This window comes from Larus michahellis, chromosome 3, assembly GCF_964199755.1.
Source record: "Larus michahellis chromosome 3, bLarMic1.1, whole genome shotgun sequence".
Taxonomy (NCBI): Eukaryota; Metazoa; Chordata; class Aves; order Charadriiformes; family Laridae; genus Larus; species Larus michahellis.
Genome location: NC_133898.1, coordinates 91,903,794 through 91,918,139, shown reverse-complemented (window position 1 = coordinate 91,918,139; position 14,346 = coordinate 91,903,794). Strand labels below are relative to the sequence as shown.

At 37.6% G+C, this 14,346-nt stretch overlaps 1 protein-coding gene across 8 annotated transcripts in view; it reads left to right on the top strand.

Moving 5' to 3' along the window:
* Positions 1-14,346, top strand: part of ORC3 (origin recognition complex subunit 3) — a 39,243-nt gene that overhangs the window by 2,636 nt on the left and 22,261 nt on the right. For 5 of the 8 annotated variants that reach the window (XM_074581187.1, XM_074581186.1, XM_074581188.1 and 2 more), the window contains 7 exons: positions 2,461-2,558; positions 7,115-7,259; positions 8,098-8,202; positions 8,980-9,134; positions 10,068-10,204; positions 12,333-12,492; positions 13,269-13,382. In XM_074581187.1, the coding sequence (XP_074437288.1) occupies positions 2,461-2,558; positions 7,115-7,259; positions 8,098-8,202; positions 8,980-9,134; positions 10,068-10,204; positions 12,333-12,492; positions 13,269-13,382 (914 nt within the window). Of the gene's footprint in view, positions 1-1,672; positions 1,820-2,460; positions 2,559-7,114; positions 7,260-8,097; positions 8,237-8,979; positions 9,135-10,067; positions 10,205-12,332; positions 12,493-13,268; positions 13,383-14,346 lie in introns of those variants that run through there. The other 3 variants (XM_074581190.1, XM_074581191.1, XM_074581192.1) reach the window with 3 other exon arrangements.

Genomic DNA, 14,346 nt, shown 5'->3' with positions numbered 1-14,346 from the left:
CAAACTATTTATCTGAAGAGTCTGATTGAGCCACTTATAAGCTATGGTAGTCAGAAATTATATCCCATTCATAAGTCTCATCATATTCTCAGTAGTTTGCCTAAGTTTCTTGAGGAGAAGAAGAAAGAAAAGCCATTTGTGAAGATTCCATGGCTTCTGTTCAGTAGTGTTTGTTATATATTTTTTCTTTTCTCCAGCATATATGCTGTGCGTACAGGTCTCTTGTCATTAGAGGATGGCTAAACAGGAGTGACTCTTATTGGAGACACAAATAACGCTGCTTAAATAGTTGCTGTTTGAGACTCAGTTAGGAATGTCCTTATAAATGTCCTCAGTTAATGTCCTTATTCCCAGGTTAAAGTTTCTTGGGCAGCACCAGAGCTGTCAAAAGGTGTGACAATTTGTGTAAAAAAAGTGGAGGGGAAAGTAATAAGGACAGATTTTTGTGGAAATCACCACAGGCTCATTCATTACCGTAGGGATTTGCTGTAACACCTGCTTTAAAATTAATCTCAAATTATTTTTTCTGTGAGAGTTGGAACATCTGTAGCTCAGGGAATAAGAGGCAGGGAAATAGAATCCAGTCTGTTATTCCAAGTCACTGCAAGTCACAACAACCAACACCTGTGCACTTAAACCCCATTTAAATTTTACCCCTTACTGGATATTATGTTTTCATCTCTGCAAGATCAGTAATGCTTGTATAAATCCTACTAAACATGTTGCTCTACTTAGCAAATGCTTTGAGACAGAAAAATAAATTTAACTACCCCTAAAAGAGAGGCAGAGGTGAGCTAGTCTGGCTGCTCACAGCAGTGAGTTAAAAGGGTGTTCTAAATAAACAGTACTTTGACATGCAGCTGTCCAGTTTGGAAGCCCAAACCTGTCAAGTGTGAAGTTTCAGTTGTGAAACTTCACAGCATTGATAGTTGATAACACTCTTGCACCCTGCAAAAAACCTGCGCGCATTTGCACCTGTAGTTTGAGTTTTGGTAGTACAAAAATAATATTCTGCTTTGGTATATTAGCAGTAATGTGGTGGCTGGATTTTCTTTGACTAAAAGCCTGGGACCTGTGTAATCAGAGTGGGTTATGTATTTAAAGTGATTTTTCTTAGGAATACAAATGAGGTGTAAGTTTAGGGGAGACAATGAGAATGGAGGATGAGAAGTGCCTCTTGTTTGTCATTTACAGAGCTGTTTTGGGTGGTTTTAATGCTTTGGGAGATTGAATGCATGCATCAACTGGCACTTTTGTAGAGATCAGACCATTGCTGATGCTCCATTGAAAGGCCACCAAATGAACATTAATGGATAGCAAATTAAATTTTTTATATGCATATGTTTAGAAAAAAGCAATTGTTATGTTTAATGACACCTTGTAGCAACAGTTCACAGGCTGTTTACTTAATCTACAGTCTTTATGTTCTTACAGGTGGTGTTAGTGAAGCCTTAAAGTTACACCAGGCCTGCAAAATGTATGCTGGGAGTAGAAGGATGGTTCCAAGCCCATGCTTTTCTTTTTTTTTTCTTTTTTCTTCTTTTTTTTTTTTTTAAGGGAAATGTAGACTGCGTGAATGTGGGAGGAAAAAACAGTAAGAAAAATCTCACTCAGTTATAGTAGTTTCTGTTTAGTCTCCCATTTTACTCCCAGCTCTGTCTTTCCTTTTTAGTTGGAAGCTGGTGGAGAGATTCTGTACGCACATCTGTGAGGCAGAGCAGCACCTGGGAAGACAGATGTATTCAGCAAATGTGCCAAGACACTGTTTTACCAAAAAGGATCTGATTCTCCCTTTCTTTTTCATAAAGAACACATAGAAGTAAGAGGCAGTTTAGAGGTTAGCCAGAAATGTAGGCCTGGTTTGTGCTTAAAAGTTTTGCTGGCGTAGTTGTGTCGTTTAAATGTATTTGAAAAAAAAATGACTAAATCTGTATTTCATGTAACCTGACAGTCCCTTCCCAGGGACTGGGAATAATATACCTTATTATTTTCAGGAAATGTGTCTTAGCTACATCGTACCTGGGGAACAGAAAGGATTTTCATGTATCTGTTCTTGCAGGCGTTTATGGTTCGTATCTGACTGTAGTAGTGAAGGAAGATGGAATATTTAATAGGTGAAAGAAACCCACAAAACTTTCTGAAATAAGGGAAAGATTTATTTTTTTTTAATTTTAATAATAAAGGCTGTTTGCTCTGATTTAGTCTTTAACTAATCTGGGATTTGAGATGGAATCCAGTTCTCTTGCCTGCATATGGCAGTAATAGATTCTCCCTGTTCCCTCACTTATTCTACCACATACTAGCAGTTAATTAATTGGGAAAGAGAAAAGTCATCTCTCTCAAATACATAGGTATATTAAGGTATTCTCGTTTCAGTCAGGTACTTTGTTTTCTTCTCAACAAAAAATGTTTTGTTTTAATAATCTTATTTGTGCTTGCCTTTGCTTGCTGTCTTTCTAGTTAACCATTTTGGAGAAAGGAAAGATGATTCAGAGGATACTGAGTTGCGATATGTTACTTGTCAGTCTTTATGGACTGAGATCAAATTGGAAACAGAGGTGAGTCCTGCACCTAATACTAAAGAGGTACTAAAGCATTTGTAACAATGCTGCTTGCTTCTTTGTTTCTGGAGATCTTTTTTTACACGCTTAAAAGGCAATTAGTTAAGCAATAAAAGGGCCAGAAATAATTGACTGAGACTGAAATCCCTGGCCAGAATAGGAAATAGGAATGACAAATCCATCAATTACACATTACTCCTAACCACAGAACTACATGCTTTTGCTGTTTCAAGCTGCTGCTTCTAAGCTTCTCTTCTTACTAATCGTCCTTTTTAATAATTCCTGGCATACTACTATTTTCTACCTTCAATTCAGTTATGTGCTTGCCAGTCCTCTGAGGATTTTGGGCTGCTCTTGACTTCAGTGTTACAGAGTTCACGGCAGCTCAGGATTCACAGTGGATTTATGAATATGACTGCATGGATGTCAAATACTGAATGACACAGCTGCAAGCATAGTCTATTGAATTAGTTTGGACAGTGTCAGTGGGGTTGTCTGGTGAAGGTGGGAGTTAATTTCATACTGAACTGTGGCCTCCTAATTGTTATACGTTAGATGGCATGCTGTTGTTGTGTCCCTATAGCCAGCTGGCTCACATTACAGTATGAATAATTGCTTCCGTACAGCAGGGATTTCCTCCTCTATTCAGTGTCAAGGATTCTGGGCAAGTCTGTTGGACTCTAGATATTATGAGAATTTTTTTTCCAAAGTTTGTTTTGGGATGTAGCGTAGAAGCCAGCTGGATGTAGCTTACAATCTGGACCCTTGGGCTAAACTCATAAATTCCTCTGATTCTGTTCCTACTATTCCAAGGTCCAGCTCACTTCGACTAGTCAGCACCCTTTTCAAACCATAACTAGCCAGCCTGTGCAAAGCAGTGAGCTACATTGTGGTACTGATTATAGAGAACACACAGAAGTTTGTGGAGGTATATTTGATATCTTCCTGCCAACTACTTCAGCTGGATGGGTTAGCTACCAGTGTTGGCAGCTGCACCAGAAACTGCCTTGTCAGCTACACAGTGGACTGTAGGAAAGATGGCATTCTGTAGCTGCTTATGGAAGACCTTTGCTTGGATCTTGTTTCCTTGGCACAGTGTTGTCAAGGCTTTTGAGACAATCCTCCTACATCGCCAACAATGGCTGCAGGATTTTCAGGTTGAAGAAGTGTTGTTGGTTTTTTCCCTAGTGGTCTGGAAGGAATTCTCCCAGAGCAGCAGGCACAGCCCGTCATAGCGAAAGCCTACTTTAACTGCACAGAAGCACAAGAGCCATTGCCATTTGGAAAATCATCATTCTTTCCTACGCTTGTTTTCTTTGAGGCTGCTAGAAGTTTGCCAAATACTTTCTTCTGTTCTTCCTCCTCCTGGTGGAAGACAGTTCATCCTACATTGACAAATTGATATGAGCCTTGCCTTAGAGTTTGATTTGCCCAAGGACAGATTATCTGCAGTTACTTTTGCTGCTATACATAGAATTTTCTTTATCCACCTTCTGGATAAAAAGTATCTCTGATATTTTTTCTGCTGAGCTTTGAATTACCGTTCTTCTGTCCCACTGTTGGCAAACTTGGAGGTGACAATTGTTCTTATATATAAAATTGTGTGATAATTCAGGTTGGAAGGGAAGTCAGAAAGTCTCTAGTCTGAATTCCTGCTCAAATCAGCCTCATCTGTGAGGTCTGACCAGGTAGGTGAGGGCTTTATCCAGTCAGGATTTTATTTCTTATATATACATATATATATATACAAACCGTGGTGTAGTAAACATGTTTCATGGCAGAATACTTGCGAAGTGCCTGGCTTTCTGGTTTGGACTTTTAGTCTAGGGCATCTGGTAGTATGCTAAGGGAGCCTAGCAGGATGTTCTCCAAAGTTTTTGCCAGGGTGCTGCTACCTGACAATTTGTTGGCAGGCCATGTGCTTGTGCTGGTGTTTTCCCACTTCTCTGGTATTTGCTTGAGGTGTTGAAGAATGAAGAGGATATGACCTCCAAGCACCTTGTGGCGGAGCACTCCTGGCCTTTGTATGTCCATTGTAAACTGTGCTGTGATTGTGGCAGCACCATCTGTTGACTGGTGATGATGTCCTTTCAGTCTTCTCGCAACATGAAAAGCTGGCAAAAGTACTGCAGGAACTGCCCATCACTCTTGAAAGATGAATTTTGGATCATTTTTGTTTCAGTATTGCAAAGTATCCCAGTTTTGACCCCTGCTGCCAGCAGTGGCCTTGCAAATGTCTTTATTATGATACATCTCATCAAGGACTCTCAGAAACATTCCCTTCCTGTAAGATGAGGAGTTCCAGTTGTGCTACCAGGATCCAGATTAGAAACAAAAAGCCTAAGTGAGGGTGTAATATGGTAATTTTAGCTCTAATGTGGAGACAATGGTTTTCAGACCACTCAACAGATAATCACGACCAAACCTGGTGTTGTAGCAGGGACTGAACTTCCCGTTCATATGACTTTTCCAGACTAAGCAGTGTCATGCAAGTAAATGAGTTGGTCACTTGAGATCCAGAGCAGCCTAGCATACTTTCTGGAACACTACCAAAATAGTGCCAGTTACAAAGTTGTTTTGACAAGAACAGACTGATGGATTTAGGGACATTGAGGTGTTGGAGCATGTCCAGAGAAGGGCTACAAAGCTGGTGAGGGGTCTGGAGGACAAACCTTATGAAGAATGACTGAGGGAGCTGGGGTTGTTTAGCTTGGAGAAGAGGAGGCTGAGGGGAGACCTTATCACCCTCTACAACTACCTGAAAGGAGGTTGTAGAGAGATGGGGGCTGACCTCTTCTCCCTGGTGACAAGTGATAGGACGAGAGGAAACGGGTTCAAGTTATGTCAGGGGAGGTTTAGATTGGATATTAGGAAACATTTCTTCACTGAAAGGGTTATTAAACATTGGAATAGGCTGCCCAGGGAGGTGGTGGATTCACCATCCCTGGAGGTGTTTAAAAAAAGGGTAGATGGGGCACTTAGGGACATGGTTTAGAAGTGGCTTTTGTCAGGGTAGGTTAAAGGTTGGACTTGATGATCTTAAAGGTCCCATCCAACCTCAGCGATTCTATGATTTTAGGAAAGCTAAGTAAATGTAATGCTATGGCAGATTGAATTCCGTCTTCACAAATGCACACTGGAAGAAATAATGTATGCTGTAACCATGCGAAGTATGGATTCAGGTTCTTGTTTTCATTAAGCTGTCTTAACATGTACAATAACGATCAGAGAAGTCCAAGATCTGATGGATTCTGAAGCAGAAGCTTGGAGGATTGTTATGGAAGATATAGTAATACAGGAGCTGTTACAAAGCTGTTACAAAGCTGATGGTGTAAACTCTTCTTTTTAATATGCCATGTTATAGTTTCTTCTGAGTTTCCATAGAATTTATCAGGTGGGAGCTCAGAGGTGCAAAATCAACATCAGAAAGGACAGAAGGATATTTTTTGATAGGGTGAAAAGAGTAAGATTATGAGTAAGAGTAAGATTACTTTGTGTACAGTTTTATCAGTTGTTTAGGAGAGCAGGAGGAGCCCTTCTGTATAACGGAAATAGAGCTCACGTTTTTGAGCAGGCATCATGCAGTCTCCTGGAGACGTGACCTTGACTCCTTTGATAGCTGCCTCATCAATGCTGCTAGAGATGGCCTTTGCCACTTCATTTAAAATCAGTTTCACTGCTGCGTGTGTCGCTTCTTGTTGCTAATAAAACTTAATGTTGATTTTACTGGGGGAAGGGGTTTAATCTTGTTTCTAACATCTGTGTTCCAGAATATATATTGATATCCTGAACTTCAGAGTACAAGTTTTTTTGGTTGTTCTAGCAGTAGAAGATGTATCTTGGATTAGAGACAGATTGTCAAAGGCACATACATAATAAAAGAAATACAAAGTTCTGCCACTATATATCTGCTTTTAAAAGTTTTGTCTCCTCCTGCTTTCTCTTACCTTTACATGTGTTTCAGCATATACGCATTCTTGCATGAAAATCATCCTGAAGGACAAAAGACAGTGTAGCAAATGTGGCAGTCATGGTTTTTTTTCCTATAAAGCATACTTAATGCCTTCCTTTATTATTTTTTTTTTTCATCCTGAATTAGTTTTGGAGGAGTGGAATGTTTGCGCTCCTATAGATTTCTCGGAAAAATATTTACAGTTGTTTTGAAAGCCAAAAGGAAATAATAGGAATTTTCATGAACATTCTTCCAGAAACTAATTATATTGTTTTATTCCTCCTATGTCACTTTGTGTGATGTTTTTTCAGTATGATGTTTTTTCTTCTTCTTTAAAGCATGTGGTGTGACAACACAGTTAAGCTCATTTGCTTTCCAAGTTATTGTTGAGGCATTTGACCAGAAGTTCCAAGATGGGAAATGTCTGTGTTCGCCACACAGTGAATAAATTTGCATGTTTATAGTTCACAGGAAACTGTAGTGTTACTTAAAATTTTATCCTGGAGTTTTAAGGATTAAAAATTATGCAGGAAAGGGGTAGGAAAATGAAGATATTCTGATGTTTCCACATTTCTATAAATAAAATATTGTTTGTTTACAGCAAATACAGGAAGACTTGAATAAGCAGTTATTTGATAACCTAGTAAGTTTTTTGAGGCGGTCTCATTCTGAGTTCCAAGAGAAGACAACAGAATGGACTTGTCAGATGAAGTCCAGAGAAATCCCTACTGCAGCTCTTGTCCTAGGTAATTTTTTTAAGATATATTTCGTTACATACATCTGCTTAAAACTGACACAGAGATCAAAGAAAAATATATTGCTGATTTCCAGCAATTACTGCGAGCAATATCAGTTTCAGAAATGTTAACATAAGAGATTGGGCTGGGAAAAGGAAGCAGGATAAGACCTCCTTCCCCTTTGTCTGTATGCCTAATAGTGCAGTAAGGTAACACCTCCCCTAAAGGTCTGTCTTAGGCAGCTGGTAATGATTTGTTGGGGTTTTTTTCCTGATGCACTGGAGATGCTTTGATTCTATCTCTGTTTTTGCCACCAACATACTTGGTGATTTCTATGACTAACCATGGAATTACACATTCTGTATTTTTAATATATGTTCTTGGAGTGCATCTTTGTGTGTAGGAAAGCAGTGTCGTTATCTTGGAAAAGGAGCAGAGGGTGAAGAAAATAGAAGGTGAATTTCATCTTCTTGTCTGCAGGCCTTAGATGACTGTGGGTGGCTTCTGAGGGTATGAGGAGCAGGGATGTTAGAAAACCAATCCTGCTCCTTGCAGGTTTGCGCCCTTGAGAAATCTTTCTTTTAAAAAAAAATACAAAAAAAGCCAAGCCAAACTAAATGAGGGGTCTTTGCAGTGATTCCCTGTTTCTTTCAATCAGCTAGTATTAACATGTATGTTTAATTTTGTGCTAGTTTTTCATCTTTCCTCATAGGTGATATGATGCTTTTCATTCCTTTCTTGAATATATGAGATATCTTCTGGGTTTTGTCTGCTGTTCAGTTTATTGTTCAATTATTGTGGTCACAAATCACAGCAGAAATGCCCTTAAAATTTGTCTGTCTTCTAGGTGTAAATGTTACAGATCATGACTTGACTTTTAGAAGTCTCTCAGAAGTCCTTCAGAATAACATTACTCCTTATATAGCCTTGCTGGAAGCCAAAGATTGTCCAGGTGAATACTTCAGTAGCTTTGCTTCTTCATTTGAGTAAGTTGTCAGTTAACTAGAAGTTCTAGCTTTTGTTCCCAAATGTAAGAATAATGGGATGGAGGTATCTTGAAGACTTGCTAAGGACTTGCTCAGTCCCTTGTTAACATAGCAGTAATGCCTGCTGTATTTTAAGAGGTATTCAGTTTTGCTTAAAACACTGAAGATTGAAACACTACTTAGTTCTAGCATAAATGTCCAGAGCCTGCTGCTTAGTGTATTGCATGTTGATGTTGCAGTTTGGTTTTCCTCATGTTTAAATGGACAGTGTCTGTATGCATTCCATTCTTTAAATGCTTACATCACATTATTGCAGTGAGGGAATGGGTAGAATAAAACTTTGTCCCACTCTCCTTACTCCTTTTTTATTTTTTAAGTAAAAAGATTAAAATCACTTGTGGCAGCATCCCCAGGTCTGGATTGGCTGTCCTATTTATTTTTAGGTTGCGCTAATAGCATGTGGCTGCAGTTCAGGAAACAGGCAGGGCTAACATCTTAACCTGAATTGTTGCTATCTAGGCAAATTAATAGGACAATTTTTATTGCATTAACAACATGCATATCATGAATACTTTCAAGCTTTCTGGAGCATGAGGTATGCATTCTGGAGAGCAAAGGAGAATAATTTAGAAAAGTGAAAAATAATAACTGATAACTTAGGGTAATTTTTTAGAGTATGAGTTGGAGAAGTGTTTCCAAATAACCAAATGTCTTTACTGTGTGTCTAAAAATGTGTTGTGAAGGCATAAAAAATCTGATGCAAAAGCTGATGGGGCAGCTGATGAACTGCTATATAGATGTGGACTCGTTGGAAGATGAGGACAATGTGCAGGTTTCGCAGAACAGAATACGTTGTTCGATGTCTTCTCTTATCAACTGGTATGAGAGTGTAATAAAGGTATGATTCTATTTTTTTTTGTATCATCAATTTATAAAAATGCCTGACCTTTAGACGGTTTTAAAAAATAAATTGAATAACTTAAATTTCTGTGCCGTAGTGGAAAAAAAGCCAAAGGTTAGCTTTTCATTTAATACTGAGAATTAACTGAGATTGAGGTGATTTGAATATAAATTTGTAACACATAACAAACGTGGAGTTAGTTTCTGATGAGGTATGGCTGTCAGAATTCTGAAAAACAAGGATAAAGTACTATTTTTATCATATGTTTAATTGGGATCTAGAAGCTTAAAATGCAGCATCAATTTCATGCCAGATGCTTTTCTCCCAGGAGTGCTGAGATATTTTGTTTATTAAAACAAAACTTTAAGAAAGAACAGCCATCCAGGGGAAAGGCACCGTATTGTGCTAATATGCCATTATTTCACCTGCAGCCCGCACTAAGTAGACAACCAGTGAGAAAATCACTCTCAAAATGTTTTTGTATCTTTGTATTTGATAAAGCTAATGAAGTTTTAAGTTTTGTTTCTGTCACGAATAGAAGTTGGAACTGACTTTATGATGACTTCATCAGAGCAGTGCGTTAAATAAGTTTAATAAGTACATACTTTTTTTTATGACTGGGTAAAGATATAGGAAAAGGGCAACGCTATGTACACAACTCAAATCTTCTCCCTCAATCGCAATAGAATTTCACCAGTTCTGTCCCACAGAGCTATTTTTGTCTTTGTTGGAATGTGGATTTTAAAAATTCGTTTATACTTCCATCTGTGCCAAACGGAAGAAAAATTCCAATCCTAGATGCTAATAATAAATACAACTGTAGCAAAAAGTCAGTCATGTCACTCTGGAGCATTCTAATATCATAGACGTGATTCAATCTTTTTATTTTCTTGTCTTCTGTTTATTAATGCATAATGAATGGCTTTAAAGAAAACAGATTCTGAAACTCCAAGAAAAAAAAGAACTTCCTCTTCTAGACACTGGCAGTCTCCTCCAGTTGTAGTTATATTCAAAGACATGGAAAGTTTCACCACAAAAGTACTTCAAGACTTCATAGTCATCAGCAGGTAACGTGAACTGAAGTTTAGTTCTCCACTTCTTTACCCATTTTCTATTTGCAGCTCTTTTGAAGTGGAACAACGAGGCCAGGGAGAGTTGGAATCAAATATTGATGCTGCTTCTTTGCAGAAGTGATTGATCAAAAACCTATTTGCTAGGTTTTGGGGATAAATTATCCTAAAGCTACCTTGGGACTCTGAACCAGCATACCTAAGGGCTAGATTGAGTTATTGAGTGGCTGATTCAATTCTTTACATGAGAAGATTTATTGGTACTAGTTATTAAAGAATCTGTGATTGTGAAACTGATTTTTTTAAGATGCCTAGATCTTTCTTCTGTAGACTTTTAAAATTGTTTTCAGAGTATATTTTTTGTATGACAAGTGATGTAATGCTGCTTAAAGGTCACTAGCTTACTAATAGGACTATATAAAACTGCCCAGAGAATTTCTTAGTGTTTTACAGGATCTGTAATGAGTAGCTGACTACTTCAGGTGCTCCTGTGCTTCTGTCCTTCCTTAACCTGTCTTCCTTAATATCATCTCATGCATTCTAATCAAAACCCCATCCTGCTCTCCAAAAGAGCATCTTGCACTAAGTCCCCAGGTTGAAACTACAGTTGTAACAGAATTGGGACTGCAGTTGTACAATTAATTCAGCTGTAGTGTGCATATCTGACATTACCTCTAAACAAGGCTAGACAATTTCACTTGCTGAGACACCCACAATAAAAATATTTTTCTATTTCAGGTCTGGCAGATGGGTTCTCTGGGGAACACTTCAAGAAGTAAAATCAGAAATGCACACTTACTAGGGTGTAAGGCAGGGGAAAATGAGATTTTGATTTTTTTTTAAGTGTTGTGTTTTATTTTACTTTCGTGGCAAGCATAAATGCCTAATTATGAGCATGTGGAAAGTAGATGAAGTGCAGTTCAGGTCTATCAGTCTGCTATTTGCAAAGACACTTTTTTCATAGACTGTGCGTCTCTTCAGGAAAAAAAAGGTTTAGAGGATTCAAATCATCTTATAATTAAAGATTGTCTTGATTAAAGTAGGGTAGAAGATGGGTAAAATAGAAGCTCAGCAGGACTGCATAATTGTTTGAAAAAGATCTTTGGGATAATTGTAGAGATTGGATTTATCGTCTCCATTTCAGTCTTAAACATGTTTAATAATAAGAGTGAGAGGTTTTTCTAATTTGTTAATCACAAGATTCAATTTCTCTCCAATATTCTTTAGGTTATCAACACTGGACAGTAATACATCAATTTTATTGATTATATGTTTAAGTCTCTAGCAATGACTTTTGGGGAGTTAAAGAAATAAAAGAATTATGTGATAACAATTAAGACACAAAGGTCAAAAAGTTGCTGTGGTGAAAACAGGAAAAGAATAAATCGTCAGTTTTAACCTAGAGATATTTAAGATAGCAGAATTTGTATCTCCTTGAAACTAATAAAAAATGGAAAATAATGATGAAATAATACTAAAACCACCACATTTTTTATAATTTATATGCTGTTCACAAGGAATATGGCGTTCAGTCCTGGTTATCCATTCTCAAAGCATATACTAAAAAATTAGCTGAAGAGGAAGACTGAATCTGAAGAAGTTGGAATTCTTTTTAAGTATAATGGGAACATATTTATTTTAATATTTTTCATATTTTATTTCATAAACATATTTTATTTCATATTTATTTTAAATTTATTAAATAGTGTAAAATTTGTAAATTGTTTTGAGACTGTTAGGTGTTTAGCGTGTCTTCCTATTTTCTCTCTATTTCTTTGGAAAAAAAAAAAATTATAAGATTTACTTCCCTGAGTATAACGTTTCTGGAAGATGGGACCAGTACAACACCCTAATTGAAAAGATGCTTTTTATGCCACTTCCTGAAGTTTCAATCCTAAAACATAATTTAATTTGCATTTCTACTTTAGGGCTTTAAATAGCTTCCTTTCTTTTTTGTTTTATTCCACATTAGAACTCTTTTGGTTTACTGGCAACTAATATTTTAGCTTACCCCTTTCTGCATCTAAGCTCAGTGTTGTAGTAGGAATATAATGCATTTGTTTCATGATTTTCTATAATGTAACTATTATGGTTTGTTTTTTTTCTCCCTTCCCCCATGATCTAGTCAGCATATCCGTGAATTCCCTCTAGTACTGATTTTTGGAATCGCCACATCTCCAATGATTATCCACAGCTTACTTCCCCATTCTGTTTCCTCTCTGCTGTGCATAGAGCTTTTCCAGTCCCTTTCCTCTAAGGAGCACCTGTCTACTATAATTGACAAGGTAATTGCCTTTCTAAATAGGAGTGTGTGTGTATTCAAGCACAGTGTACATATGTGGCCTTTAAAAGTAGGTTTGTCTGAAGCTTTTGAAATAGAATCTCTTCCTGAGAGCTGTGGATTTTGGATATTTTTACTCATGGCTGCAGAGTAGCTTAATACTGAGAGCTTCCTTCTCGCATTGAGACACACTCGCACCCCTGCTTTCATCTTTAATTTGCACTGGCACCTGTGCATACGTATTTTGTCAATTACACTTTGATATTCCCACCTCTTCATTAAAGTAGTGCTTTGATTTGACTTTTACTTTGTTCCAGAAAAAGATATGTTTAAACATAAAAATATTCAGAATTTTGCTGCCTGTCAAAAAATTAGCAGTTATCCAAATGGGCAGTACACCACTTTGTGCAGGATTTCCAGAATCGCTGTTAGACATGCTGAAAGTAGTGGTATCCCTGGTTGTTACAGCAATCTCTGTTCTGTTGTTTGTAATTTTAAAAATAAATACAAAAATAATGTTAAGCAAAACTAACTTCAAACATTGCATATTACTAAAAAGTACTTACAAAAATGTGGTGAAATAATAAACTGAAAATCAGTTTTTGTGTGGGTATTTTAGTAGAAATACTGTCTTTACAAGTCAGCAGTGTATTTAGTATCTCGTTTAGTTGAATGCTCACACATACTGAGAGTTGTATCAGATTGTATATATAAATTTTGCTGAGTTGAATTCAGGAGAGAATTTCTGCTATGGCTATTTTTCTTTTTTGTCTCCCTTAGCTGCTTCTGACAGCCCGGTTCCCCTTTAAACTGGGTGAGAAAGTTCTGCAGGTTCTCATCAACATATTCTTGTACCATGATTTTTCTGTCCAGAATTTTATCAAAGGATTTCAGGTAGGCAATGATAACAAGAACTCAAATTATGGTTGTGAAAACAAAGGGTAATTACTATGCACTGAAAGATTTCTTAGGTCCTAATCTTGCTGTCACTGAATTGGATGCAAAAATGTCCTTTGGAAACAGATTGGTTCTGAGAACAGGTGGGTGTTTTAAAGTTAAAACCTTAACTGATAAGGTTGTAGGACGGGTATGAAGAAGCATGTAAAAGCTTATTCCGCCACAAAAAAAAAAATATTTAAAGGTTACATTTAAAAGGGTAACCTGCCTTAGTGGGTAGAGACACCTGTGTTTTGCTATAGATTAATTTGTATCTTCTAACACCCCTGTCAGGTCTCTGATCCTCTGTACCAGGTCCTTGTACTCTGGTTTGTCATGGTGTGAGTAGGCTACAGCAGTGTCTCTTCCCCACTTGAACTCTTCTGGCACAGCTTCTGGATGCACACTTCTTACCTTTTCAGGGAAATAGGAGCTATAGGGTCACTTACTTTGTGCCTGAGAGTGGGTGGTGCTTGTGTTCCAACCAGCTGTGCAGCAATGCAGGACTCATGTTTACCCTTTCAGGAGACAAAGTGGAAGACTTCAAGGTTTCCAAAGATAGCCTATACAGAGTATGATAATTATATCTTTATTTGCTTGTATAGTTCTTCATATCTAGATGTATTTCTGTGTCTGAGCCTCTTCCTTGCTTTTGTGGATTGCAGACAAGAATTCTCCGAAGAATTTGGCAGTCCCTGTAATTTGTTTTAGTGCAGGATTGTGAAATGGTTTCTTTCTTGCCTGGTTCCATGAGCGAACCTCTTAGTAAAACATGCCCTTTTGGAGTCATACCATTAAAGTGTCTCAGATTCTTTGATATCTAAGATTCAATGATTACGTGTATCCAGGATAAATAACCTGGCTGTAGTACCTCTTTCTACAGACGGGCCTCCATGTGCTTTCATAGGTTTCAGCTCCTCTT